Source organism: Pogoniulus pusillus, chromosome 18 (genome assembly GCF_015220805.1).
Source record: "Pogoniulus pusillus isolate bPogPus1 chromosome 18, bPogPus1.pri, whole genome shotgun sequence".
NCBI lineage: Eukaryota > Metazoa > Chordata > Aves > Piciformes > Lybiidae > Pogoniulus > Pogoniulus pusillus.
In genome coordinates, this window is record NC_087281.1 from 11,885,052 (window position 1) to 11,911,513 (window position 26,462).

At 41.9% G+C, this 26,462-nt stretch overlaps 1 protein-coding gene and 1 non-coding gene across 2 annotated transcripts in view; both read left to right on the forward strand.

Annotated features, from left to right (window-relative positions):
• Positions 1-26,462, forward strand: part of THADA (THADA armadillo repeat containing) — a 128,111-nt gene that overhangs the window by 99,552 nt on the left and 2,097 nt on the right. The window contains exons 32-37 of the mRNA XM_064158409.1: positions 929-1,338; positions 1,626-1,747; positions 3,821-3,893; positions 6,147-6,291; positions 9,782-9,913; positions 24,613-24,779. Of these exons, the coding sequence (XP_064014479.1) occupies positions 929-1,338; positions 1,626-1,747; positions 3,821-3,893; positions 6,147-6,291; positions 9,782-9,913; positions 24,613-24,779 (1,049 nt within the window). The remainder of the gene's footprint in view (positions 1-928; positions 1,339-1,625; positions 1,748-3,820; positions 3,894-6,146; positions 6,292-9,781; positions 9,914-24,612; positions 24,780-26,462) is intronic.
• On the forward strand, positions 24,819-25,003 carry LOC135183636 (U2 spliceosomal RNA). Its single transcript, XR_010305625.1, has one exon. It is a non-coding gene; the product is annotated as a U2 spliceosomal RNA (small nuclear RNA).

The following is a 26,462-nucleotide window of genomic DNA, read 5'->3' on the forward strand; positions in this document are numbered from 1 at the left end:
CTTACACTTGGCCTTGTTGAATATCATGAGGTTGGTCTGAGTCCACCTCTCCAGCCTGTCCAGATCCCTGTTGACTGTGCCACACATCTTGGTGCCATCTGCAAACTTGCTGAGGCTGCACTCAATTCCTCTATCCATGTTGCTGACAGAGATGTTAAGCAGCACTGGTGCCAGCCAGATTCAATCCCAGCTGTGCTTTAGCTTTCCTAACCTGGGCTCTGGTTGCACAAACAATTTCTTTGTGTTCGTCCCAGGTTCCCTGTCCTTGCTGCCACTCTCTGTAGGCTTTCTTCTTGCATCTGAGTGTGTCCAGGAGCATTCTGTCCATCCATGCAGGCCTCCTGGTGCTCTTACCTGCCTTCCTCTGTTTTTGGGATGCATTGCTCCTGGGCCTGCAGGAGATGATATTGAACACTGAGCAGCTTTCCTGGGACCCCTCCCTTCCAGAGTTTTTTCCCATGGCATCCTGCCAAGGAGGTCCTTGAAGAGGTTGAAGTCTGCTCTTCTGAAGTCCAGAGCAGTGAGTTTGCTGTGCACCCTCCTTGAGGCCTTGAGGATCTTAAACTCCACCATTTCATGGTCACTGCAGCCAAGACTACCTTTCAGCTTCACTCACCAGCCCCCTCCTTGTTGGTGAGGACTAGGTCCAGCATAGCACCCTTTCTTGTGGGCTGCTCTACCACATGGAGAAGGAAGTTAACAGCAATGCACTCCAGGAACCTCTTAGATTGCTGGTGCTGTGCTTCCAACAGATGTCAGGGTGGTCAAAGTCCCCATGAGGACCAGGGCCTGTGAGTGTGAAGTTTCTCCTGTTTGTTTGTAGAGGGCCTCATCTGCTTCACCTTCCTGATCAGGAGCTCTGTAGCAGCCTCCTGCAGTGATGTCATGGTCTTCATTGATTTGTCACTTACTTTTATTCTCATTTCAGGAATGCAGTTGTCTGGATTTTGGGAAGAGATGAACAGACTTATTTCAGATTCTGAACTGGTGTCTGGTATTCCCTACTCATCTGCAGTTCCAGGACTGATACAGTATCTTCAGAGCATCACCAAACTTGTGATAGCAGTGCTGTCAGTGACTGCACGTCTGGACAGGCAGAGAAATGGTACCTGTTCTGCAAAGCAAATAGGCAAACCATCACTGTCCATAGAGCAGCTGCTGCACTCTGAGTTTCATGAAGTACGTCTGCTTGCACTGGAAGCAGTACTGCTCTGGGTGAAGCAAATGAATTCCAAGCAGGCTGCAGAACAAGGAAGTGTATTGTGTCTGGTTGTTGATTTGGAAGGCACTCTTCTCACAATGGCTCTGAAGGAAAACAATCTCCAGTGTCTTTGCAAGGTAGGAGGGTGCTATTTCGTTGGCATGTGATCTGTTTTCACTAAGGAGTATTCTTTGTCTGTAAAAGCTGTATTTCAAACGTGCATGTACTTGAGTGTGGGTTTGGGTTGTTATGTTTTGCACTGAATACAAGCCATGTGCATTCTGTAACATGTTCTTGCATAGAAGCAAGAACTTCCTCTTGTTCTTTTTAAAGTGGGATTTATGTCAGGTTTTTATTGCTCTCAAATAGATACTTTCATGTTGATGCTATTTGTAAATTCATTCTTTGTGAACTGTGTGTGCAGGTGCTGGAAGTTCTATATAACATGGACCTCAGAAATGCATTTTCAAAGACTGAGTGCTCTACAAAAATGAATCCAAATGAGTTCTTAAACTGGAGCTTAAACGTTGTAGATACCTCCAACAGGTATGGCCTCTCATGCTTGTTTAAAGTTTCTTAAATACAAACATTCTAACATTGAGGCTTTAATTTATTAGTTTTAGGCTATCTGTAGGTTTAAAAATGTTTCAGGGAACTGAGTGTAGCTTATTTGAATGAAGAGAGCATTTGATGAGAATTTTTCAGAGAAGGCAGACACGAATGTGAATTACTAAAAAGGCTGGCAAAGCAGACTGGCAAGCACCTGTAAATGTCCTCGAATACAGTTCCTGAAGCACAGTTACTCTGGCTGCCCAAAGATAGCCAGTCAGGATGGGTCTTCCTGAATGGTCACTGGGAAACACCTTAACACACAGAACTGGTGATCCAAACATACACTTGCTCACTATGAATCTGCCACCCAGCCTATCCTGGTTTACCTGCAGAGAGTCTGTAGAAAGAGTGACAGATCTGATTTCACTTGTTGGATTGGCAGAAATAGTTCACCTTATCCTTAGCGTTTGCACTCCTTAGGTGAACTGTAAAGTTAGCCAGAAGGCACTGGCAATTTGGATCCAGTATGTAGTTTATATCGAATTAGAAGCTGTATCTCTCCATTCATAATGGAATGGACAGAGTTAAAGTGCCCAGGCTCTAAGGGCAAGACCATCCTGATTTTTATGCCACGTGTTGCACTGCAGTGTTACCAGTAGAACAGTTGGGTCATAGAGTGTAGAACAGAATTTTATAGCTGTGCATATTTGTTGCTTGTTTACACTGATTTTTTCAAGTTTCAATCATAGAATCAGCCAGTTCCAACCCCCCTGCCATGGGCAGGGACACCTCACACTACATCAGGCTATTCAGAGCCTCATGCAGCCTGGCCTTAAACTCCTCCAGGGATGGGGCTTCCACCACCTCTCTGGGCAACCCATTCCAGGCTCTCACAAGCCTCACAGTGAAGAACTTCTTCCTAACATCCAGTCTGAATCTATGCATTTCTAGCTTTGTTCCATTCCCCCTAGTCCTGTCACTACCTGACAGCCTAAGAAGTCCCTCCCCAGATTTATGACCTTCAGACATAAGGTCACCTTGGAGCCTCCTCTCCAGACTGAACAGCCCCAACTCTCTCAGTCTCTCCTCAGAGCAGAGCAGCTTCAGCCCTCTGATCATCCTTGTGGCCCTTTCTCTGGACACCTTCCTGTACCTCCATATCCCTGTTGTAGCAGGGGCTCCAGAACTGGACACAGTACTCCAGGTGGAGCCTCACCAGTGTGGAGTAGAGGGGGAGAATCACTTGCCTCGCCCTGCTGCTCACACTTCTCTTGATGCAGCCCAGGCTCCAGTTTCTCTCTGGGCTGCAAGAGCACACTGCTGGCTCATATTGAGCTTCTTGTCCACCAGCACCCCCAGGTCACTCTCCTGAGGGTTGCTCTCAAGGCAGGCGCTGCCGAGCCCATATTGGTACTTGGGATTGCCTTGACTCAGATGCAGGACCTCATACTTGGTGATGTGAAATGTCTGTTTCTGGAATGAAGTAAGATACTTGCATTAAAATAACACTGACTGGTGCTGTTAAAAGTAAATAGCTGAGCAGTAGACCTTAGGCTCAGGTGTTGCCATTTGCCACAATGAGACCATCTCTTCAGGAGCCGTGGTGCCAATTGCCATGTCGTTAGATGCCACTAGGCAGCATGGAGGCTCAGGAGCCAACAGTTGGTGTATTCTGCATAAGTAACATTTCTAGCAGCTGTAGGAGAGATTTGCCTAGAGCTTAACACCACCTTAAAGAAATTCTTTGATTTATAAATTAAAATAGTGTCTGGTTCATTTGCCTTGGCTGCAATTCTCGAATGTATTTTTCTGTGAGATGTCTGCAGGTAGAAAATAAATTGCAAGAGAATTGAAAAGAAGGGCACTTTTCATTTGCATATTGACTGAACACTGGTACCAAGACCTGTAACGTGAAAATCCTGAACGCTTAGCTTGCAAAACAGCCATTGACAGTAGTCAGGAATGATTAAGAACTGACTGGTTTGTTTTTTTTCTGTAATGGCAGCTTTTTAATAATTGAGGAAATAGCTGATTTTTTTTTACATGGCCTTTGCTTTGTTTTCTCAGAACTGAAGTTCAAAGCATAGCTCTCAAATTTGCCTCCAAGTTGGTTATCTATCTTTTGCAGAACCATCGTCAGGTAAGGGAGAGTGGAGTTGCTTTACAGTTTTCTAATTCTGGAGGTGGTCACTGGGGTAATGTGGTTTCTATTACATAGAAGCTTTAAGCCTGTGTTTCTTGTGTCATTGCACCTTCTCTGGTGTTGTGTCTTCCTCACATTCTGAAATGAAACACCCATGAGTATCATCTCAGTATGTGTCTCTCAACATCACTTCAAGCTAAATACCTAAGTAAACTTTTCCGATGGATTAATTTCAACTTCTGAGAGCATCCAAAATAGTTACTATAATGTGGAAAGAAAAATGCCCATGGCAGCCTGATCTAGTTGAGGATGTTTTTGCTTACTGCAAAGGGGGTTGGGTTAGATGGCCTTTGGAGGTCTCTTCCAACCCAGACCATTCAAGGAGCCTATGATGCTGTGATTTAAAACACAGACAAAATGATCATGACCTGTTTTACAATGAAGATTTTCTTCTTTTACATAGCTGTTATTTTTTATTGACTGTGCAGCATAATTGATTCATCTTCTATGCTCATAACCTTATTAAAAAAAAAGAGGAAACCAGATTTGCACACAAGAATTTAGAATATTAATTTTATTGTTAAATCTTGTTGCTTAAGAAAGGCAAAATACAAGGACCTCAAGTTGTGAACAGAGTGTCTTCTGCTTTGTGAAAGATCAAGTATATCAATTTCCCATCTGAATTCTTTCTTTGGGCTTGCAGTCAGCATTTGCATCTGTAGAAGGAATTGTTCCTCTTCCATAAGGTGAAAGTCTTTCTGGATAGTCTAGATAGTTCAAAATTTGAGCAATGGGAAGACCTTGGGAGATTTTTTAAATTATTTTTCATTTTTCCACCTGTTACAGAATCTCTGGGACAAGCTTTGGAGAATCTGTAGGACATGCTTTGGCTCTGTCCTTTTGAGCAGTGTAGGTGCGTAGCTGTGCACCATTGCATAATGAAACAGAGTGCAACTGAGATTTCATTTATCCCTCACTGAGTCCTCCAATGCATCTCTGTCCTTTAACTCAATTCACCTTTTATTGATTTTTTTGTAACCTTATCTTTTTGTTCTATTTTGCGCTTGCTTTAATTAAAAGTAAGTGAAAAATGAAAGAAAAGGGAGATAAAAATTAGTTACATATGCCTCCAGTGTCTCCAGGTTGACCTGGTTCTGATTTTTCTGTTCTCCTGTGCACTAGGTCCCAATCTGGTATATGTTTTTTTGTGTTTGAGTTTGTTGTCTTTTTTTTTTACACCTGGATCCTCCTTCTGGTTGCTTTAGCACACAGTTGCATGTGGTGACAGCTGAGGTCCCTGCACTTGAGTGGCTCGCTGCCCTCCTGATTGTGGCATTTGCAGGGGATCCTAGGACTGCCTTGGTCAGTAATGGAAGTTGGGACTTTCTTCTCCCAGTTATGGCCCAGCTCTCTCAATGGAGATCAGAGTGTACAGGACTTCAAAACACGATTTGAATTATGGATAAAATGCACATTATTTCTTTCCACAAAAAAATCTAGCTCCCATTACTTACACATCAAAAAAATTGAAGCCTTGTCCCTCAGTTACTAAGTGTAAGTTTTTGTAGCTTATGACTGAGGACCAAATATTTTCCAAAAGATGGGAACTGGATTTTATTTGAAACAGGAAATTCCTTTCCTGTTCTTTTTTTTTTCTTGTTTGGTAATTTTTTGTGGTTTAGGGCAGCAAGCATTGCTGTGTAACAGAACACAAAGGTTCTTTCAGTGTTTTGAATGCACATGCTATGAGAACCCAAGGTTTTGTATGTGGTTATAAAAAATACCAGTCCCAGGTATCTGTAGAGGAGACAGATGGAGCTGCATCCCCCCCAGTTACTAAGCATTGTATTATTACCAAAGCCTAAGACTGATGCTGTGGTTCATAGGATCTCAGTTGTTTTCCCAAATATGTGTCTGTGTGCAGGATACTTCTGGGAACTACTTCTCTTTATTACAGTCCAGTCTTCAACTTCCATGTTTGGAGCACCAGGGATGCAAAGACAGGCTTTGACTCGTGTGGTCAGTGAGAAAGAGACAGAGCAAGAGAATTACTAAGAGAAAGTCTTCTATCTTAGTTGCCTGTGGCGCAGTAAGCCAGCTTTTGCTTGGAGATGTGATGTTCACCACCTTGAAAAAATATGTGCATTCACTGATGAGTACTGTCCCTTCAGCAGTCCATAGTTTAATGTGACATTAGGTGGCAACACCAGATTGTACAGCATCCTTCTTTTGCATATTCTGTGCTTTCAGATTTCAGAAGTAGTCCTGAAAAAATGGGTTCAGCTGATAGTTTGGTTTTGTGAAGATGAGAAACAGACAGAAATTCTGTTAGCAGTTGCTGAAGTTCTTAGAAGTGTAACATCACTCCTGCTGACCAATGAGCAGCTCATTCTTGGTGAGTAGTTAATTTTCTGGGTCTTTTTAGACAAAACCCATTAGCGAATGCCTTACAATTTATTGTATACATATGTTAGATCAATTTATTGTATATATAATTAGATCAAAGAGGCTTTTTCTAGATTTTAATAGTATTTAACTAAACAGATACTTACTAAAGTTCTGGTACAAAAAGAAATTGTGCAGTCTCTCGCAGTAACTGCCCAGAAGGGGGACATGAGGTGCAGTTCTGTCTCCAGGCCACTCTGTGTTGCTGTATACATTTACTGGCTTGCAGCTGCAGTCTGACTTGTATTTATCTGAAATAATCTGTCGGTGATGTGGACCTAGCTTCATTACACTGGCGGTGTTAAACTGAAAATGTGCTGGCTGAATGTTGAAATTAAATGGTTCAGTCTAGAAATGAGGGAGACATTCTGCTCTAAGAGTGATAAATACTTGTATCACATTGTATCTCCCATGTGGAATGATCTTTTTTTGAGTTAACATTACACTGTCTCTAAAAAACAAACTTAACCCTGCACAGTCTTATTCAACAATACATTGCTGACTGAAAGTCAGGGCTAAGTGAAATTCTGCAGTCTGTTGTGCAGAAGACTTTGGGTTTTTTCTTTTAGCATTTTTGTTTGTTTGTTTTTTCCTGCCTTCCATGAACAGAGAACAAAGGGATTTTGTGACTAAAGGATGAGGAGATATGCAAAAATAGGTAGTGATAGATGACAGAGAAATTATTTTGCATCCTGAACAAGACAAGCAGCTTTATTACAAGAGGGATATGGATGTGCTGGAAGCTGTCCAGAGAAAGGCCATAAGGATGATCAGAGGCATGGAGCTGCTTTCTGAGGAGAGACTGAGAAAAGTTGGGGCTGTTCAGTCTGGAGAGAAGGCTCCAAGGTGACCTTATTGTGGCCTTTCAGTATCTGAAGGGAGCCTACAATAAAGCTGGGGAGGGACTTTTTAGGCTGTCAGGTAGTGATAGGACTAGGGGGAATGGAACAAAGCTAGAAATGGGTAGATTCAGACTGGATGTTAGGAAGAAGTTCTTCACCATGAGGGTGGTGAGAACCTGGAATGGGTTGCCCAGATATGCAATGGAAGCCCCATCCCTGGAGGTGTTTAACGCCAGGCTGGATGAGGCTCTAGACAGCCTGATGTAATGTGAGGTGTCCCTGCCCATGGCAGGGGGTTTGGAACCAGATGATCCCTGTGGTCCTTTCCAGACCTGACTGATTCTCTGATTCTATATTGTATTCTGGTGTAGTTATTTAAATCTTTTTAGTTTCAGTAGTTTAAATCCATTTAAAAAGAGTGGATTCACGTTTTTGTTAGACTAGAAGAATGATATCTTTTTTAAACTGTAGATAGTAGTGTTTCTAAAAAGTCAGCTGTTCATTTTGAGATGTATTTTAAGAGGTACTGATGACATTTAACAGAGCTAAATCTGTTGTAGGCTTTGTACTATTACATGTTCATAGTATCAACTCTGGAAATCCTAACCTCTAACCATCTATTTAAAGCTTTAAGTAGTACAGACATTACCATTTTAAATAAAATTAAGGCACTGAAGGCATTGGAGTGAAAAATTCCCAAATGCTGTACTTGTCATCTGTCCCTGTTTGTATCTGGTCCATAGCTGATGGAGAACAGTTTCTTCTTTGATCTTGTTAGAACAGCTGCTGGTTTCTATGCATTCCACTCGGGCAGATATGAAGGTTTAATGTAAAAAATAGCAGCAGTTTGTATCCTGTGTAAAATCAAAACAAAGGAAAACAAGCAAACCCCTCAAAGCTCGAAAGAAAACCCCCAAAACCTATCCCAGAAAAAGAAAGCCCCAAGGCCTCATTGGCCAAGCCATCTGAGATAGCTCTTTGGTCTGAAAATTTGGCCAGAGGAGGAAAGCTGACCCTCCAAACTACCTAAAATTGTCAATCTGGGGTTCTTTGCAGCTGTGAAATTGTCAGCACCGCAGTGAGAAGTCTGCAGAATTAAGGACACAATCTGATGTTGAGTTGTGGTAATATAAACCTAGAAGCATTCCTTCAAAGTAAAATGGATTCTGCACATGTAAACAGTTTTGATTTTTGTGCCTTGTTCGGCATCAACTTGCTTGACCACATACAGCAGAAAGTAGAAGTTAAAGTAGTCATTCTCATAAGCTGCCATGAGGTACATTTTTTAAGAGGAAGAGGGAGAGGGAAACTCAGCATGTTCTGTTCTGGATGACCCTATCATCTTTCCATTATCTTGCTTGAGGGTTCAGAAAAAGTCTTTCTGGAAAATCCATTTGCAGATTTTCACCTGTTTTGGAAGCACAATGGAAACCTCTCTAGATGGGAAAGGTAGCCATTGTATATGAAGGGAGTCATTATTCTGCCCTAGCTGAGCCAATACAACATGATTGGGTGTATCATGCTAGAAAAAAGGCATCTTCTTTATGAAATAATTATACTCCATGTTGTTCTCACATAGGGAAAGAGGGAAATCGTATGAAATACAGGAATGCCTCTTCTGCCTATGTAGTAAAGCTTCAAGTAATTAATTAACAGCCAGTGAAATACAATTAGTAATCTGGCTACGCTTGTGATACAAATCTCTGAAAGTCCTGTTGATAACATGCCTGAGGAAAACCAGTACAGTAATGAAGGACCAACTCCATTGTTCTTTGTAATCACCATACAGTAATAGCTAAACACTGGCTGCCTCTAAAAATAGACCTTCCAGTGGATTCCCCTAATAAGAACATTCAATGAGAGCTGAAAAGTACCGCAGCAAACCTATGAGTACAGCCTTATGACTTCAGGTAGTCTTCCTTAGTGTGACACTACTAAATGGCGCAAAGATTTGCAAGCCTGTTTGGAGTTTACCAGATGAACATCTTCATCTTGGTAGTTACTTCCAATCAGACTTAACTGTTTGCTGTTACGCCATGGATTAATCTTGGTTTGCTTCCAGCAGATAGTGTTTATGAGATTGACAGGGCATATTGGTAAGTGGTGGGGTCAGGTGGATATGGGAGAAGTAGATGACTTGTAGATCCCTGGGAAGTGGGTCTTGCTGTTTCCTGCAGGGAATGACATTTGTGACCAGCACTGCTGGCAGTATCTGAACAGAGCTTGGTTTAGCCTCCGCTGCTCCAGGTAGACTGCAACAGCAAGTCTATGATTGCAGTGTGTTGGCAAGCTCCAGCAACAAGATTCTGCACTTCTATGAACTCTAGACATTTCAGAGCACTCATGACTTGGGTTAAGAGAGGTCTGTTGTCTTACCTGTTGTTCACTGTTTAAACCAAGCTAAGTCAGTCACCTAAATAAAGTCCACACATGCTGAAAACTTTCTCATCATATTGCCAGTCGTCTTCCCAGTGGTTTGCCAATGCATTTCAATGTTCCACTGCATTTTTTGTGTTTAGGTGTGGAAACATAACTCTGTAACTTCTTTGAATGTGTGTAAGAACTAGAAATCTGTTTTTTCTCAATAACTGCATATAGGACTGTCCAATACCCTTGCTATGTGGAAATGTGTGGTTCTGCTGCTGCAGAATGAAGATTTGGTAGTAAGAGATGCTGCTGCTGAGGTTATACAAGTGGCGCAATCTGAAAAGAGGAGCAATAAGGGAACAGGTATGTCAGCTTCTCTTTTAAATATTGTAAGATACATGGGAAACAAAAGTTCTTTTTTTCTTACCACAAACTTCTTGCTAAGTGTAAAGTGATCCATGCACAGAAACAGATACTGTGAAACATAACAGCAAGTTATGATGTTTGACTTTCACCATACTTTATCATTTTGTTTTTACTGTTATACACTGTTCTGGTATAATTTGCATGTGGTTACATGGATATGTTAAAAAGACAACAGCATCATTCAGCTTTATGGTTCTTGTTGTGATGAATCAACTGTCATAGAATTCTACATTTTGAAAGTTCTTTAGTACCAGCTTTGGTCTAATATAATGCAGTGGAAGAGACTCTTTGAATCCCAGGTCGTTACGGTAGCCTGATCACATAGAGATAGGAAATCAGGGAAACAATATTCAGCAAATTGATTCATTATTAGACCTTGAAATCCACTTAGATCCAGATCAACAAAGGCACTTCTCAGCACACCCACAATGTGCTTTCAAGGATGTGGATTTTTTGTCTATGTGCCCTAGTTTACTCAACCCTATTAATTTAAACATAGCCACAAAACTTGAGTAGGCTTAGCTAATTAATGTGCTTCCCTTTGAAAGTCTTTGCTGACACATTCTTCCACGTGTTGTGAATAAATTAGTTTGCTACCAAGCTAATCTCTGGCTGGTGATCTGTACCTATCTGCTACTCAGTAATGCTTATACTGACTTCTCTGCAATCAGTTCAAATTCGTCAGCCATCTCCATGTGAACTTCTGCTAGATGAGTAATAAAGCAGCTCTTTTTTTTTAAGAAAAAAGTATGTTTGCCACTACTGTAGACAGAAGTAACCAGGGATGTGCTCCTGTGACAGATGTGGTTTTGAGATGGCACTCTGAAAGCACAGTGCTGTGGAGCAGAAGAAAGTAAAAGGTGGGATATGTTACAGACAGCTGTCGTCCTGTTAAATCCCACAGTTGCCTCCAAGGAGCATCCTCAAATACCTGAAAATAGTACTTTCATTGGAAATAATACAGTGCTGGATTTCCTTTCTGGCTCCTTTTTGCTTGTTCTGTCACTGTGTCAGGGCACATTGTCCTGCAATCCTGTCTGACTACTCAATACCAAAGTCTCATCAGCACTTGCTGTCACAACTTACCACTTTGTAAAGCAGAACTGGCCATAATGGAGGAAATAACATCATAATTGTTTTTTATTTCCCATGTTCCTAAACAGGATAGGGAACCCCTTTCCAGACTTATATTAACCCATTAGTTCTATGTAGTTGTGCCTTCCTGCTCTTTCACCTAACCTGCTTTTAATTAAATCAGTGTCTTTTGTGTGAGAAGCAAAGAATGCTTCTTTTGAAAAGACAGGATCCAGTTCCCCTGTGTCTGTCTCACTCTTATTACTCCTTGTGATCAGTTTTTTCCCCAGTAAACTCTTTTTACTTCTTGTGCTTTATACCTTTTGAGGGAGCAGGACATGGAGTTTTGCCCCTGTGAGTTTTATTTACAACCAGATTAAAATAAGTTTACCTTTGAGTGTTTGGGTTCATTTTTGCTTACATTTGCCCTCCTTTTCTTTCTTTTTTTTTTAATGTGCATGTGAGATTACTCCATGTGTTTGGGTCTGGGGTTTAGGCATTTCATAGATTACCAGTGCTCTCTGACCTGGCAATTTTTAAGTTACATTCAAAGACCTTACTTTCTCTCAGGTTTCATAACATGAAAGTCTGCTCTTTCATCATAGCACTGATGTTAAGATGTGTAAGATAGTACACTGAAATTCATGGGAAGCTATAAACCAGCTCTCTAAATCTTTTAGTTGATGACAAATTATTGGCTATCTTACAGTGAATTTTAATTTCTATTATATGATGACAAATAAGTATGGTGGCTCAGCAGTTTTATCATGTGATGAGGAAGAGAGATGGCGTGAAGGGTCAGAAAGATAAACAGATGTTTAGAAACCCATTTTCATATGCTCTGTAGTTGTTTTAATTTCATTTCATTGCCATTACCACTAGCTAAGAAGAGGATTAAAGAGATGATTGTAATTTCAGCTTCATTCATCAAAAATGCTTATGTTCCAATAGCTGTTATATTTCCAGAAATACCACACTGAAAAACAGACTCAGGTGTGTTTCCCCCTTTACTGCTGTCACTTTTCTGTGCAGCAAGTAGGAATGCTGATCACAAAAATCCAAGCACTGAACTTCCCAGCAGTTCTTCACAGAATCACAGAATGTCAGGGGCTGGAAGGGACCTTGAAAGCTCATCCAGTCCAACTGCCCTGCCAGAGCAGGATCTCTATACCAGATCACACAGGAACGTGTCCAGGCAGGTCGTGAATATCTCCAGAGAGGAAAACTCCACAGTGCTCCTTGGCAGCCTGTTCCAGTGCTCTGTCACCCTCATAGGGAAAAAATCCTCCTCATGTTTAAACGAAACTTCCTATGCTTCAGCTTCCACCCATTGCCCCTTGTCCTGCCATCAGGAATCACCCAGCAGAGCCTGGCTCCAGCCTCCTAGCACTCACCTTTACAGCTTTATAAACATTGATGGAGTCACCTCTCAGTCTCCTCTCCTCCAAGCTGAAGCGCACCTTGCAGAACAAGTATCTTCCTTGCAGAACAGGTATGAGGCTCTGCAGGAGGAACTGGTTGTGAACAAGGACGAGGACTCCTGAAGGTCAGAAGTGCCACCAAGCTTACAACCCTGGGCTTTAGGCATGCAGATTTCGATTGCTTCAGTATGAGACACTGGCATAGGCTGCCCCAGGAGGTGATGGAAGCTCCATCCCTGGAGATCTTTAAGCTTAGGCTGGATGAGGCTCTGAGAAACCTGATCTAATGTGAGGTGTCCCTGCCCGAGGCAGGGGGTTTGGATCTGGATGATCCTTGGGGTCCCTTCCAGCCTTGACAATTCTATGGTGTTATGATTTTGGCACTAGCATTATTATATCCACTCTTCACAGCATTCTCTCACCCACTGTCTACCCTGTGTGTAAAGTGGTTGACTGTAGCTGCCTACAGGAGTGCATTGCTGACTTAGGGAATTGACACCATAAAGTGTTTCATTCATATGTGAGGTCCAAATGAATCCCTGACAATATAGCCTGAGAACTTTTCATGCAAGACAGGAGCTGGCACCCAGTTTTCCTCTGGAAAAACAGTGTCTGAAATGGGATGTGTTGATGTGTAGCTGTGGGACTGAGGCTGAGCTTGTGTTCTGCCTCAGGTGTGTGAAGTTGGACTGTTGTTAATAAAGTTGTTTGCACGGATAGTTTGTATAGTTGTAACAGGACATTTTCCTTTGCATGCCTGTTGCTGAATGACAAGTCCATGTAAACCATGCAGCTTTAGATCACTCAATTTATGAGAGCAGTAACCTCACGAGTCTGAAATACAGGGTAACAAAAAGAACCCTGTGAAAATTGCAGGGCTCCTACCTCCACTCTGCCTTGCCCTTCAACCTCCAAGAAAATCCCTACAAAACCTACTACTTTTTATAGCAGGCAAGTACTTCCACTGTTACCAGTAAAGTTCATTTTAAAAGTTACTTTTGTTCCTACAGAGAAGCTTGGTCTGGCTTTGTAATACGTGTAAAAGCTCAGAATCAGGAGGGAAAGTTGGGGAGGTTGGCTGGCAGCAGACATTCTCTGAGCAGAGCAGGTCAGAGTCGTAACTCGCTGGAAAGGAGACGTTTCAGAAGGTTTGCCTTGCTGCAAACACCATCGCAGCAAGTAGTTAAGGATTTCCTATTAGCTTGAACAATATAAACCCCAACTGTAAGTCAAGCTATTGTATGTATGCTTTGTTGTTGTTTCCTCATGCGTTGAGGTGTAAACTGGGGGATTGTCTCGTTCCTTTTGGTGTGAGGGAGAGTACAGGAAGTATTGAATTCAGTGTAAATGTAGAATAGCTGCTTTGAAATCTAATTAAATTAGCGACCCATGGCTGTGTAAAGTCTAGACCTATTCACAGCAACATTTCTTATTCAAGAAGGCTGCTTCTTACAAGAAAGAATACCATTTAAGTCAGAGAAATAGAAATTTTCTTTCTCTGCTGCTGGCTGCTTTGCTGAAAATCCTGAAAGCTCCAGTAACTCAGTGCTAGAGGAAAGTGTATTCATTTAACTACAGCTTTTAATCCATGGAAGGGTTACCCTGAGTTATGAGCTTGTCAGTATTACAGAAGTGCAGATAAACAATTTTTACTCTTTTAGCTAAGCCAGAGCAATTCTGTAAAATTCCCTGTTAAAAAATTCAGTTAGTCAGCCTGACCTTAGTGTTGGTATAAAAGATGTACTCCTTTTCCAACACACTGCTGATTTGATCCAAAAATTCAGGTGTGCTAATCCTTTTCCCATTCTCCCTTGCTCTCTCCTTTTCTGGACAAAGTGTCCATTTACCATTTTACACTGGGCATGAGAACCCAGCCAGCCACCAGCCGGATTCCAGTGCGAGCTTCCACACGGGTCAGCCCACCTGCGGAAAGGCAGCTTTTGCTGTTCCCCCTTCAGCCCGCAGGGCAATGGGGGGGAGCAGTTTTCACACCTTCTTCTCCCATTCAAACCCATAGAGGGGGAGAGAGAAGAAAGAAATTTGGGGTGCCCCGGGACAGGGAGTTTACAGGGATATGAGGGAAGGGAAACACACAAAAAATATATATACGAACCTGGATGGATGGCAATGGATGGAGGCAGATTCAGGAGGTAGTTGGCTGGTTGGCCATGTGCAAAGCTGAAGCAAGTGTTTCTCCTCAGGCAAGGCAGAGCAGAGAGAGTGAAACTTTCACAGTGTTGCAGAGAGTGGGCTAACTTTTGCACCTGGGGTCAGGTTCTAGACCACCTCCCAGTCCCCTAGAGGCTCAACCTCTAACAATGGATTGTTACACTTAGGTGTTCAACTTAATCTGCTTTTGCCATAACAGGAGATTTATTTGTTTGTTTTTAATTTCTGAGTAACTAAGCTCTTTATCTAAGGTATAGGCATGAGAAAACACAACTGAGAATGAAATTTACATTCTTATTTGTCCTGTTTAATTAAAGTTCTCCAAATGTAAGTTGCGTAAATCACCATATTGCAGTACGGTATGCTAGCATCCCACATACCATCTCCACTGCTCAGAACTGTCAGGAAAACAGTTATGTGCCATGTTCTCTGAAGCTTTGGAATCAAATTAACTACATTAACGAACAAGCCAAGGATCTTTCACAAAAGGAGTTCCCAGTATTGATTTTCTTTTCCTAAAGCAACATGGATTGCATAGATTAGTTTAGGCAAGATCATACTGAGATGGGAAATAAGCTCTCAGTGTATCATGCTAAAGTAGAGGACTTAATTCTTTGGAACCAATGACTTCATGATCTCCTAATGCAAGTTCAGCACAGACCTTGGAGTACAAAATACAGTGAGGTGTAAGGAGATGCTAAAGATAAAAGGGATCTCAGGGTGAAGTAGTACTTAGATATACAAACTGAACTCTGTTTGCGCCTGGTCTGCAGAACACATCAGTGGTTTCATTTTAAATCCATAGAAGTTATAGAGGCAGTGTTTGCCTGTTAGCTGCCCTCTTTTGCAATGGGTTTTAATTTTTGGCATCATCTGTGCAACACTGTGGAGGGCTGTCACAGAGTAAAGGTAAATGCTCCAAAAGAGAGGATTTTACCTGAATCTCATGGTTAGTGATGAAGGCTCAACGAGTGCCATACTTGGCACAGTGAACTAGAATATGGCCTTTCCTGAAGCAAACTCATTGGAAACATAGAGATGTAAAAATAAGATGTTAAAGATAGAAAGAGTCTTTATGTAACAGACATATAAGTCTGTCTGTGTTATAGACATATGCCAGTGAGGAGTGTAACTGCAAATGAGATTATTTATTTAAAACAAACAAAGGTCCTTGATCAGGGAAATGAAGAGAGCTTTGGAAGGGACTTTTTTGTTGTTGTTTGAGTTTTGCTTGGTTGTTTTTTTGTTTGTTTGGGTTTTTTTATTTCATTGATTTATTTTGCAGGTAAGTGGATTTTCTCATGTCTGATGGCTGAAGTTTCAGCCTTTCACCAGGAAGGACAGCAATAGGGTCTCTTCTTTACCCAGGGGTCTAATTTCATAGAAACAATACTTTGGATTCTCTTACCCTTTTCATCAGACTGGACTGAAATTGTGCAGCTGGTTCAGAAGCTGTGGTGGGGAACACGTACACAGAAACATGCCACCGGATTTCCTTACTTTGTTACAAAATCCCTTTGATGTTGCTTGTTCTTGTAGGTTGCAAGTATACCAGAGCTGTTATTCTTTTCTGTGCACTAATTGCTCTTCTCATCTGCACCTGCCCTCCCACATCATCCTCTGTTTCTTGTACCTTTTCAGCAGATCTTTAATAGACTTGTAAACCTACTGCCTTTTGCTTTTCTGACTCCATCTTCTCTTTAGAATTTATTTTTTAAGTTATATTACCTATTATAAGGAGGGATGATGACCTATTGTTTGGGTTGCTTAACTACTCATGTAATCCTGATTTTCAGCTACTTGTGTTAATCCTTATTAGTTGGAATTGAGGCTTTTCCATACTGTGGTTTTTTTCCTTTTATTATTTGTTTTCATTACACTAAACATGACTCTGCATAGGAATTTGGGGGAAATGCTGTCTTTATCAGCACTATGAGAAAAATTGAAAGCATTTGCTTTGAATGCTGTCATAAATGTATGCTTTGGACCAAGGTATTTGTACGATGTGTACAAATTCAGCTGAGAAATATGATTATAAAATGCTGTACTTTTGTGATGGCTTGGATGTTCCCCACCCCTCCCACTCTTAGGGACTCAGCCAAGCTGGAAATTAGAATAAAGCTTTATATTTACAGCTTAGGACAATATACAAGCAGGTATTTACAATCTATATACATCTATATACAGAAATAAACAAGTGAAAAAAGGCAATACAGAAACATAACACCTCTCCCAGAAACCAGAGTCCTCAAGAGGGGCTCCCAATCACCCTTACTCTTATATATGTTTTTATTTATTTCCATGTGATGGAATTAAAGTACAAACAAGACCAGATATCAGAGGCGAGATGATGAATCAGGAATTTACAGTACAGGAAATTGCCACTTCCAACAGTACTACTACCTCAGTTGCAAAACTGAAAGTGATAAAGTGAGTAAGACCTAGATCACAAGAAGGGCCAGCCAAAGCCATTTAGTGTTGCTTCTGTGATTTGCATTCTACCTCTGCCTCTCCCAGAGAGCTATTTTGTGCAGGTAAGCAAGTCACTCCAACCAGAGTTTGGAAAGGAGGTCACTGGTTTGCTGAGTATTTAGCTAGATCCCTTCAAGGCACGATTTGCAGGAGTTCAGAGCACAAACAACTGAAGCCAGAAGGAAATGCATTTTGAAAGCACTGTGGGCTGCTGACTCCTCAGTGAAACAGGTCATAATGTCTCACATCTAAAATCACTCAGTATTTTTTAATCTTCATGTCTGTCTACTCTGTCTGCGTATTAAGCAGTGCCATTTCTTCTTTCTGCAGACATCATTACAAATGCAAGTGATTTGTGAAGCACTCCAGCTCACGATGAATGACTCAGTCACAGGTTACTTAGTCATTCTGTCTTCCTTGCCTATTTAGAATATCGAGCTGGTTGGAGGCTAATCGGAATATTTTAATGAGAGAAATTAGATCGTTGGTAGTAAAAAGAAGGTAATGATAAAGTCTGTATAATTCATTGGTTTGCTAAATGGGATAAAAAGCCAAAGTATAAACATTTTGTCCCTCTTTTGCCTTCTTCACTCCTCATCATTGGATCTCTTCTCGCTAATCTCTTCCACTAACCCTGGCTAACATTTCCAGATAACAAACTAAGCTTTGCTGGTTGTTTTTATTTTATGTCTGGAAAAGACAGGGAGAGAGAGAGGGTGGCTTTGAGCCCCTTCTGGGCTTCTTTTGTTTGTCCAGGAGGGAATTTGGATTTCTGTACTATTTTTAAATTGTATGGAATTGTAAATACTTGTAAATATCTTGTAAATTTAGCTTTGCTGTAAACACAGCTTTATCTTGCTTCCAACCTGTCTCAGCTGGTCTGGTAAATAACAATTGTGTGTGTGTGGAAGTTTCTCAACCCACCACAAATATTTTGGAATGTTTGTTATAAGAAAGGTTCAAATCCATGTATAAAATGTGAGGACAATAGGAAGAGGTGTTTCTTCCCAGTAACTGGGAACTCCGCGGTGGTGCATAGTTCATGTGTTTGCGTTAATCTGCAAGACACAAATGCTGTCATTTTTGTGGTCTCTTGTGCAATGAGCACTTAGATTCAGCACACCAGTACACTGGGAACACCACTCCCAGTGCTATCTTCATTCCTTCTCAGTTGAAGAGGCACAAACCAATTCCTCAAAGGTGTTTGGAGGAAGTGGAAGACAAATGTAAAATGTGTACCAGACAGGTGTATCTGTACCTATGTTAGAATTTCTTTTGAGGAACTCAGGTTAGTAATTGTCAGTCAATCTGTATATACTTACATGTATGCAAGACTAAGCTGCCAGTGGAGCACCTGGGTAAAATGACTCTGGGTTCACCAATATGGTTAGATGGTCATTTTTCCACCTTTATTTCCACGTTGCAGCGAGTTATAGGCTTTCTTGCAAGAGGCGTGCACAACTAAGATTGGTACATGTGGAGGGTACAGGGTTGGATGGATAGGGTGATGTACAATAACATTCTGAGGAGTCAGCCCCTAGGTTGGCTAACCCAGCCCCCTTGGGCTGGCTAACTGCCCACATGCAGCTAGCACTCCACCCCCTGCAGTTTTGAGTATACCAGGTATACCTAAAATACTTTCTGTAGTTTCAGGTAGAGAGTTTACCCTTGAAAACATCCTTGCTGTTCACAGCAGAAATATTTACACTGTTGTTTGTGAGGCTTTCTCAGGACTGTTACACCAAACTTCCCTGCAGTTTTACTTCTCTTTATTGTATTCTGAACACAGTATACATTTACAAAACTTACATTTCTCTGTGATCAAAAAATAGCTTTAGTTAACAGTTTCCATTATAAAACCAATCACAAAAGGTATTCTTAGGCAAGGAATGTGTTCTGCCTAGATTTTATCATGATTGTCCTTAAAATCTGTGTATATGCTCTTAGTGCATCCTCTCAGTTCCCCATAGTACCACCGAGGCTTTAGCAAAGAACGGTTGTGTAGCTGGAGGAGATGTAATGGGCTGCTAGAACAAAGCTTTTGGAGTATATGAATGTATGTGTGGGAGGTCTCATTTTTGTGGATTCACAAAGAGTAAAACACTGCAGTACTTAACCACTTTCCCTTTATGAAAATGCAATTCCTTCATGAAAAAAAAGCAAGTATTACCTGATTCTTATCTTTTGTTTTTCATTTCAAGGAGCAGTAATAGTTCCTGCTTGTAACTACTTGTTCAAGGCATAGAGATTTTTTTTATTTCAGCCCCCATATTAGCTTATTTAGTAAGATGCCTATCTGGCTGTATTTTTGCATGTTGGAACACACATGTTTTAGAGTATAAAAACCTGACAGTTTTCACACAGTTCTGAAAGTTTGTAGAACTGTTGTGTTGGGAGCACTGCAGTGTTCAGTGTGTGGTTGTAGTTAGATCTTCATTCAGTTTCTGCTAGTTTAGTTTCTGTGGCAGGAATCAGCTCTGAAAGGCTTCTAGAAATGTTGTCATTTGAAAGTTTTCATTCAGGTACTTTAAATAGTTACTTACATTATGAAAGGCTATTAATACCCACTTGGATTAGCTCTGTTATTACTTTGTTTACATGACTCTGATGGAGAAGTTCTGGATTATAGCTGACCTGAGCTAACAGCTTGCTGAACAGGGAGATCTTGCTCTTCCTCAGTTATGTTTCTTTGCCCCTGCTGCCCTGTGATCTTCCCTTCCCTCGTTCCCATCTACACCAATTCTGACTGCAGGCTAACCAGCTGAGCTTGCCAGCCAAGCAGAAGAACCCACAAGCTGAGTTGTGTGCCCAGTTCATACTCTGCTATTCTGAGTGTTAATTTACCAGGTGATGAGCAGAGTACCTGAGCTGGCTGGAGGTAAGCATCAGGAGCCCGTGGCCTGAGGGCATGCTTGGGAGAGGAGAGCCACCTGATGAACTTCCAGCTTGCTCGGACCACTTTCTGAAGTCATAGTTAATATGTGGCATCTTGAAAATCAGCCTTGTTCTGCAGGCAGATGATGGTGTGAGGAGCAGTTCTTGTAAATAGTTCATACATCATTGAAGATGTGTGTTCATTTGTAGAAAACATACATATTTTGTGAATATCTTAAAGATTATATGCTTACAGCATCCATTGCTGTTATTTTTTGAGCTGTGGGTTCTCAAAGCAATGGAACATTTTCCCCTGAAGTGTTTTTTAACCCATGAGTACATATGTAACTTTGCTGTTATGTATCTGTATTTATCACTCTAAGCTTAGAGAGTTGATACACCCATTTTGGATACTTCCTCCATCTCTTTGTTGTCCTTGTGGCAGTCCTCAAGTCTAATCTTGAACTAGTCTAGCAACAAATTTCCGTGATTATCAAAGTCAGTTAATGTCAGTGCACTCTGTAAGTAACAGCAGGAAGTGGTTCAGAAACTTTGGAGCCATGCCTGATATTCTACACTAGAGGGATGGGATGGGCAAGTGTGAGTGAAAATTATTCCTCTGCCAGAATTTAATCTGTTGTTGAATCTGTGTCAACACTTCACATATCAGGAGGCCACTGTGCTAGCTTCTCTGGTACAAATCCCAAGGTGGGCAAGCTCTTACCCAAATTTTTGAAGACTAGGTTTCATCATTACCAAAGTGATCTTGCTTTGTTTTCTGATTGTCTCAATGTCAGAACTAAAGCATGAGTTCATATGATCAGTTAAATTGTGTCTGCAGTTTGCAAAAGGGTGGTCAGCACCATTTGGGTCAGTACTGTGTTCAGTTCTTCATGCTCTTCCGTGTGTTAGACCTCCTTACTATGTTTTCTCTTGTTGTTTGGGGGGTTGCTGGTTTTGTTTGTTTTGGTTGTGGTTTCTTCCTCTTCTGTTCTCTCAAAAACAAAACAAAACCACTAACCAAAAACAATGGACAAAAGTCCTTACCATTCCTTTGTTATGACACAAGGATTCCCTATGAGATTACCATGTATATGACCACAAAATGCCTTTTCTTCTGGGTCATGCTATTGAAAGCCTGCTAGCAAGCAAGTTCAGTCTAAGCAGTACCTCGCCAATACTGGTTTTGCTACCTCTTGGAAGTGTTCAGCATGCTTACATAATAACAGAATTTGAGGCATTTCTCAGTGTTCTTATTCACAAAGAGACCATCAACGTATTTATACTTACAGAATCTAAATCTTAAAAGGGAAAAAAAGACCTCAGAAAACAGCAAGTATTTTAAATACCTGCAGTTGTATCTATAATCTGTAGCTGCATCTATAATCAGTCCTCAAAAGCAACAGCTAACTTCAGGAACACAGCAGTGGGGAAATAATGTGTTTCTAGCTCCCAGAATGTTGTGGTAGGCCTGATAGGCCCAAAATATGCTTAATACATGTCCTGGATTGCCCAGGCATGTTCTTCTGCTCCACAAGAAAAGCAGCTGAGGGAAAGAAGACAAAAGAACCTGGAGCCACTAAGTCTAAGGACTCTGGCATGCCCAGACTTGTCTTGGTCGTGTGGTAAACCAGGTACACACACTTAGCTTGTGCCTGCCTTCTGCAAGGCCTGTGCTTTTCCCAGATTTGGGTACTAATATTGTAAGGTTTGGCTAACTGCCATTCTGATTGGCTGTTCTGTGTCCAAAGGGCAACTGATCTTGGCCCATATTGATAAAAAAGATACACAGGTAAACAATGTGCTCTGCCGTGCTCTGCCATTGTATTTGTGCCTGCTGTTGCCTTCTGCCATTGCTTACTGCCTTACTGTTTGTCAGTAAACTCCACTGTCACGAGTTTACCAGGAACAGGCTTTAAATGCTGCCACATGATCAGCCTGCATAGCCAGTGTGACATTGTGCTGAGACTGCACATGGCAGGACATTCTGCCTGCACCTGAAAGTCTCCTGCTAAGACTAGAAGTCCTGGAGATACACAGATCGTCCAGAGGAGCCAGGAGGCAAGGTCAGAGATTGCCTGCTTCTTTTCCCCAGAAGCCTGGAAAGAATCAAGTCTCAGTAGCCAACAAGACAGAGTTCCCTGAAAGTGTTTGGGCACCGTCTGGGACTGTGGCTAGCCCCTGCAAGTTGAGTAATAATAATGATGTTGTGAGTAAACACTTAAAAGCCTCTTTGTAATTCTCCAGTGCCATCTGCCATAAGCAGAAAGAGCTCCTTGAGTCCATCCAGTGGGCAAGCGGCATATTGACTGCAAGTGGCATTTGACTGCAGGAATCTTCTCTTCCAGTTCAATTAATGTTTATATAATTTTGTTGGTAACTATTAGTGGTTGGGGGTGGTGAGAGTTCTGAATACCATAATAAACAGTATTCATTTGGGAAAAAAATACAATCTCACAGTCATTTCCCCTTCATCACACAGCATCACTTAATTTGCTACATATTCAAATGCAATTAAAGGGACACAAGAGACATTACATAAATATTGACAGTACAGGCTTTCAGTAATCATCTGTAAAACTCTGACAGATCATTGTGATTCAAAAAAGCTGTGTTTAAAATGTTGTATTTCCCAAGTGTTTCATAAATGGGGTTTTTGTTTCAAACTCAGTACCCCACGTTCTGTTTTCTTTCTGTTCTTCCAGTTCTGAGGATTGCCAGTATTTCTGAGTTCCCCTTGGCACTTGAATGAAACTCTGCCTGAGCCTTAAGCAAATCAAACCAGGGAGGACAACCATTGCACCCAATCTTTGGAGTGACTGGTGCCAAGTGGGGCACAGAAGCAGAGAAAGCAAGCTGTTTGCTTTTTTAATAAAAGAAATCCTGGAGAGAAGCATTGGCAAAAACAATACCTACAAAAGACAATACCTAAAATAAATGGCGGGGGAATGTCACATTGCACCCCTGTAAGCTCTCCATCAGGAATAAAATGGAGGGGTGTCCTGATAGGGTGATAAGTCCTGACATGGGGAAAACAGATTAAAACATTTTATTTTTCTGTCTAGAAAGCTGCATGTGTAACGTTATTAGTGTCACCAAGAGATTGACTGCCTGCCTTCCTGTTGCTTGTCCAAGGAGATTTCCATTTACCCTCATCTAACTCCAAGATAAAGAAGGGACCATCTGTTCTTTCTCCTTCACTCCCTTCCTTATTACAGTCCTTTGTTCTCAAGGTCTCAAATACTAATTCATCCTTCCCAACGTCCTCAGTACGTGGCCAGGTCTGTCTAATACCATGTATCCATCTTTCTGTTGGTCTGTATGGTCCTTGGTTGTTTGCAGCAGTCCTTATGCATTAGCAGGCATATTTGCCCAGTCCTGGTGTTACACCCTATGTTTCTGTGTTGTGCCATTGTGCTCTAGGAAGCCTTGAGAGATGTTACAGAATAGAGGTCTATGCTGCAGCTCTGAAAGTGGGCTGTGAAGGACAGGCCTCTGCTGTATTGCCATGCCTCTGTCATGTCAGTAGTAGTTCTCCGTCAAGAAGAACACTTAAATACTCTCAGGCACAAAAAGTAAGGTCTTCCTTCCATCTCTGTGTGGATTGCTACCAAATAATTCTGACTGCTTACAAGACACAGCCTTCAAGAATGACAGATCCTTGTGATATCACTGCTTAGAAGACAGACCGTTCAGTAAACAGTTGTTCATTTGCTGGTGACTACAGACAAAGATGAATTTTGCCAAAAGCTGTCCTGTAGTGCTAGGGATTTTACAGGGCTCTGTTCCTTAGCTCTCTCTTTCTGCATACCAGTTGAAAGAAAGAAAAATTGTATTCATGTTTGCACTGCTGCAGCTCCTATCTGTAAACACAGTTGTTTGAGTTCTCTCTCATGCAGAGGAGTATTCTGGCATTTTTATGTACTCTCTTACTGAGGGCAGCACTATGAAGCATGCAGTTAAAACAGCATCTGCCAAATGTGGGGCAGAAATATGGTGTGGTTTATGGCACTGCATATGGTCCTGGCATAATGGCAAAACCTGTGTATATCTCTGTGATGGTAGTGTAAACAGTCTCTGCCCTCGCTTCTTTAATACCTTTTCTAAGCCTCTTGCATGCTTGATCTCTCTTACATATGTGTGTATCTATATCTATCTATCAGTCTTATCTATAAAAAGACTACTCACCAAATAATGAGTCATTTTATATTGCAGCCTTTTAACAACATGTAATGTGCTGCAGGATTTGAGTTCCAGCGGAAACACTGAATTGGATTCAAGATGTAGCTGCAGTTTTTCAAAACCAGTCACCATGTAATAGCGTCAGGCCTGTTTCTGGAGATGTGTCTAACAGATATCTTTGTACATTTGAACACAAATTAATGCAAGGCACTGCATATGCAGGGAGGAAATTTAAGTTGCCGTATGTATTATTTTGGAATTGAGCAAAGGCCCCGAGCATCGCAGAAGTAAACATCCATCTAACTTATTTGCAGTGTAATTCATCATTTGAAATGTGTTTGTGGAAATTCCACAGCTGTTCTCAAGAAATCATCTCTCTGCTGATTTTGTTTGAAAATATTTGTGGTCTTGCTGTACGCTGTTACGCATATTTTTTCTCAACAGAATGTGGACTTAGGATAGTGAATGCTCCCATGGCCTTGGATTTAGCATTTGGCATACTCTGTGAGCTGCTCCAGCAGTGGGGGATGGTCCATGCTGGTGTGCTGATCCTGCTGGAGTGGCTGCTGGGAGACAGCCATCTGAAAGGAGACTCGGAAACCTCAGCCCTGGTAATTTTAACAACGAGTGGTTATCTCAGGGTGGGATTGCTATGTTTCTGCAGTTCTGTGGTGTGAATCGAATGAATCAAGTGTAGTATCTGTTCTTATCGGTTTAATATCTGATACATCCTCATTAGAGGACTTTATATTGAATAGATTTTTGGGCATGGGAGTTGGATCTGGAGCTTGCTCTCTCCATAGTCCTGGCACATGAGCTGGTGGGGCTTGCTGAAAGAGCTTTAAGCTGGAAGTTGGAGGGTGGGATTAAACACAACAATACTAGAAACAAACCAAAGGAAGCTGAAAGTGGTAGGCCAGAGACAGGGGTAAAAGCAGCAGCCCAGCTGAAGTGTAGGTACACTAATGCATGCAGTATGGGTAACAAACAAGAGGAGCTGGAAGCCTTGGTACAAGAGGAAAACTATGATGTTGTTGCCATGACAGAAACATGGTGGGATGACTCAGACAATTGGAGTGCTGTAATCAATGGCTATAGACTCTTCAGGAGAGACAGGCAAGGGAGAAGGGGTGGAGGAGTGGCCCTATATATTAGGGAGGCTCTGGATGTCATGGAGGTAGAGATGAAGGATGATCAGGTTGAGCCCTATGTGTGAGAATTAAGGGGAAGGCCAAAAGGGCTGACATCCTGCTTCAAGTCTACTATAGACCACCCTGGCAGGAAGAAGAGGTTGATTTAGGACTCTTTAAGCAGCTGGAGGCTGCCTCAAGATCACCTGCCCTTGTTCTTGTGGGAGACTTTAACCTGCCAGACATCTGTGTCCAGAGAAGGGCGACAAAGCTGGTGAGGGGTCTGGAACACAAACCCTATGAGGAGAGGCTGAGGGAGCTGAGGTTGTTCAGCCTGGAGAAGAGGAGGCTCAGGGGGGACCTCATTGCTGTCTACAACTACCTGAAGGGAGGTTGTACCCAGGTGGAGGTTGGTCTCTTCTCCCAGGCAACCAGCAACAGAACAAGGGGACACAGTCTCAAGATATGTTGGAGGAGGTTCAGGCTGGATGTTAGGAGGAAGTTCTTCCCAGAGAGAGTGATTGGCATTGGAATGGGCTGCCCAGGGAGGTGGTGGAGTCATCCCTGGAGGTGTTCAAGAAAAGCCTGGATAAGGCACTTAGTGCCATGGTCTAGTTGACTAGATAGGGCTGGGTGCTAGGTTGGACTGGATGATCTTGGAGGTCTCTTCCAACCTGGTTGATTCTTCCATTCTATGAATCACAGAATATCAGGGGCTGGAAGGGACCTCAAAAGCTCATCCAGTCCAACCTCCCTGCCAGAGCAGGATCACCTATACCAGATCACACAGGGTTTGATTATCACCAGAGAGGGAGACTCCACAACGCCCCAGTGCCGCCTGTTCCAGTGCTCTGTCACCCTCACAGTGAAAAAATTCCTCCTCACATTTACATGAAGCTTCCTTTGCCTCCAATTCCACCCATTGCCCCTTGTCCTGTCATTTGGCATGACCCAGCAGAGCCTGGCTTCATCCTCCTGGCACTCACCTTTACATACCTATAAACATTGATGAAGTCACCTTCACTCTCCTCCAAGCAGTACAAGCCCAGCTCCCTCAGGCTCTCCTTTTCAGAAAGATGTTCCATTCTTTTCATCATCTTTGTGGCTCTGTGCTGGACTCTCTCAAGCATTGACGAGATTGAAGAGTCTCACCCGATGAACCCT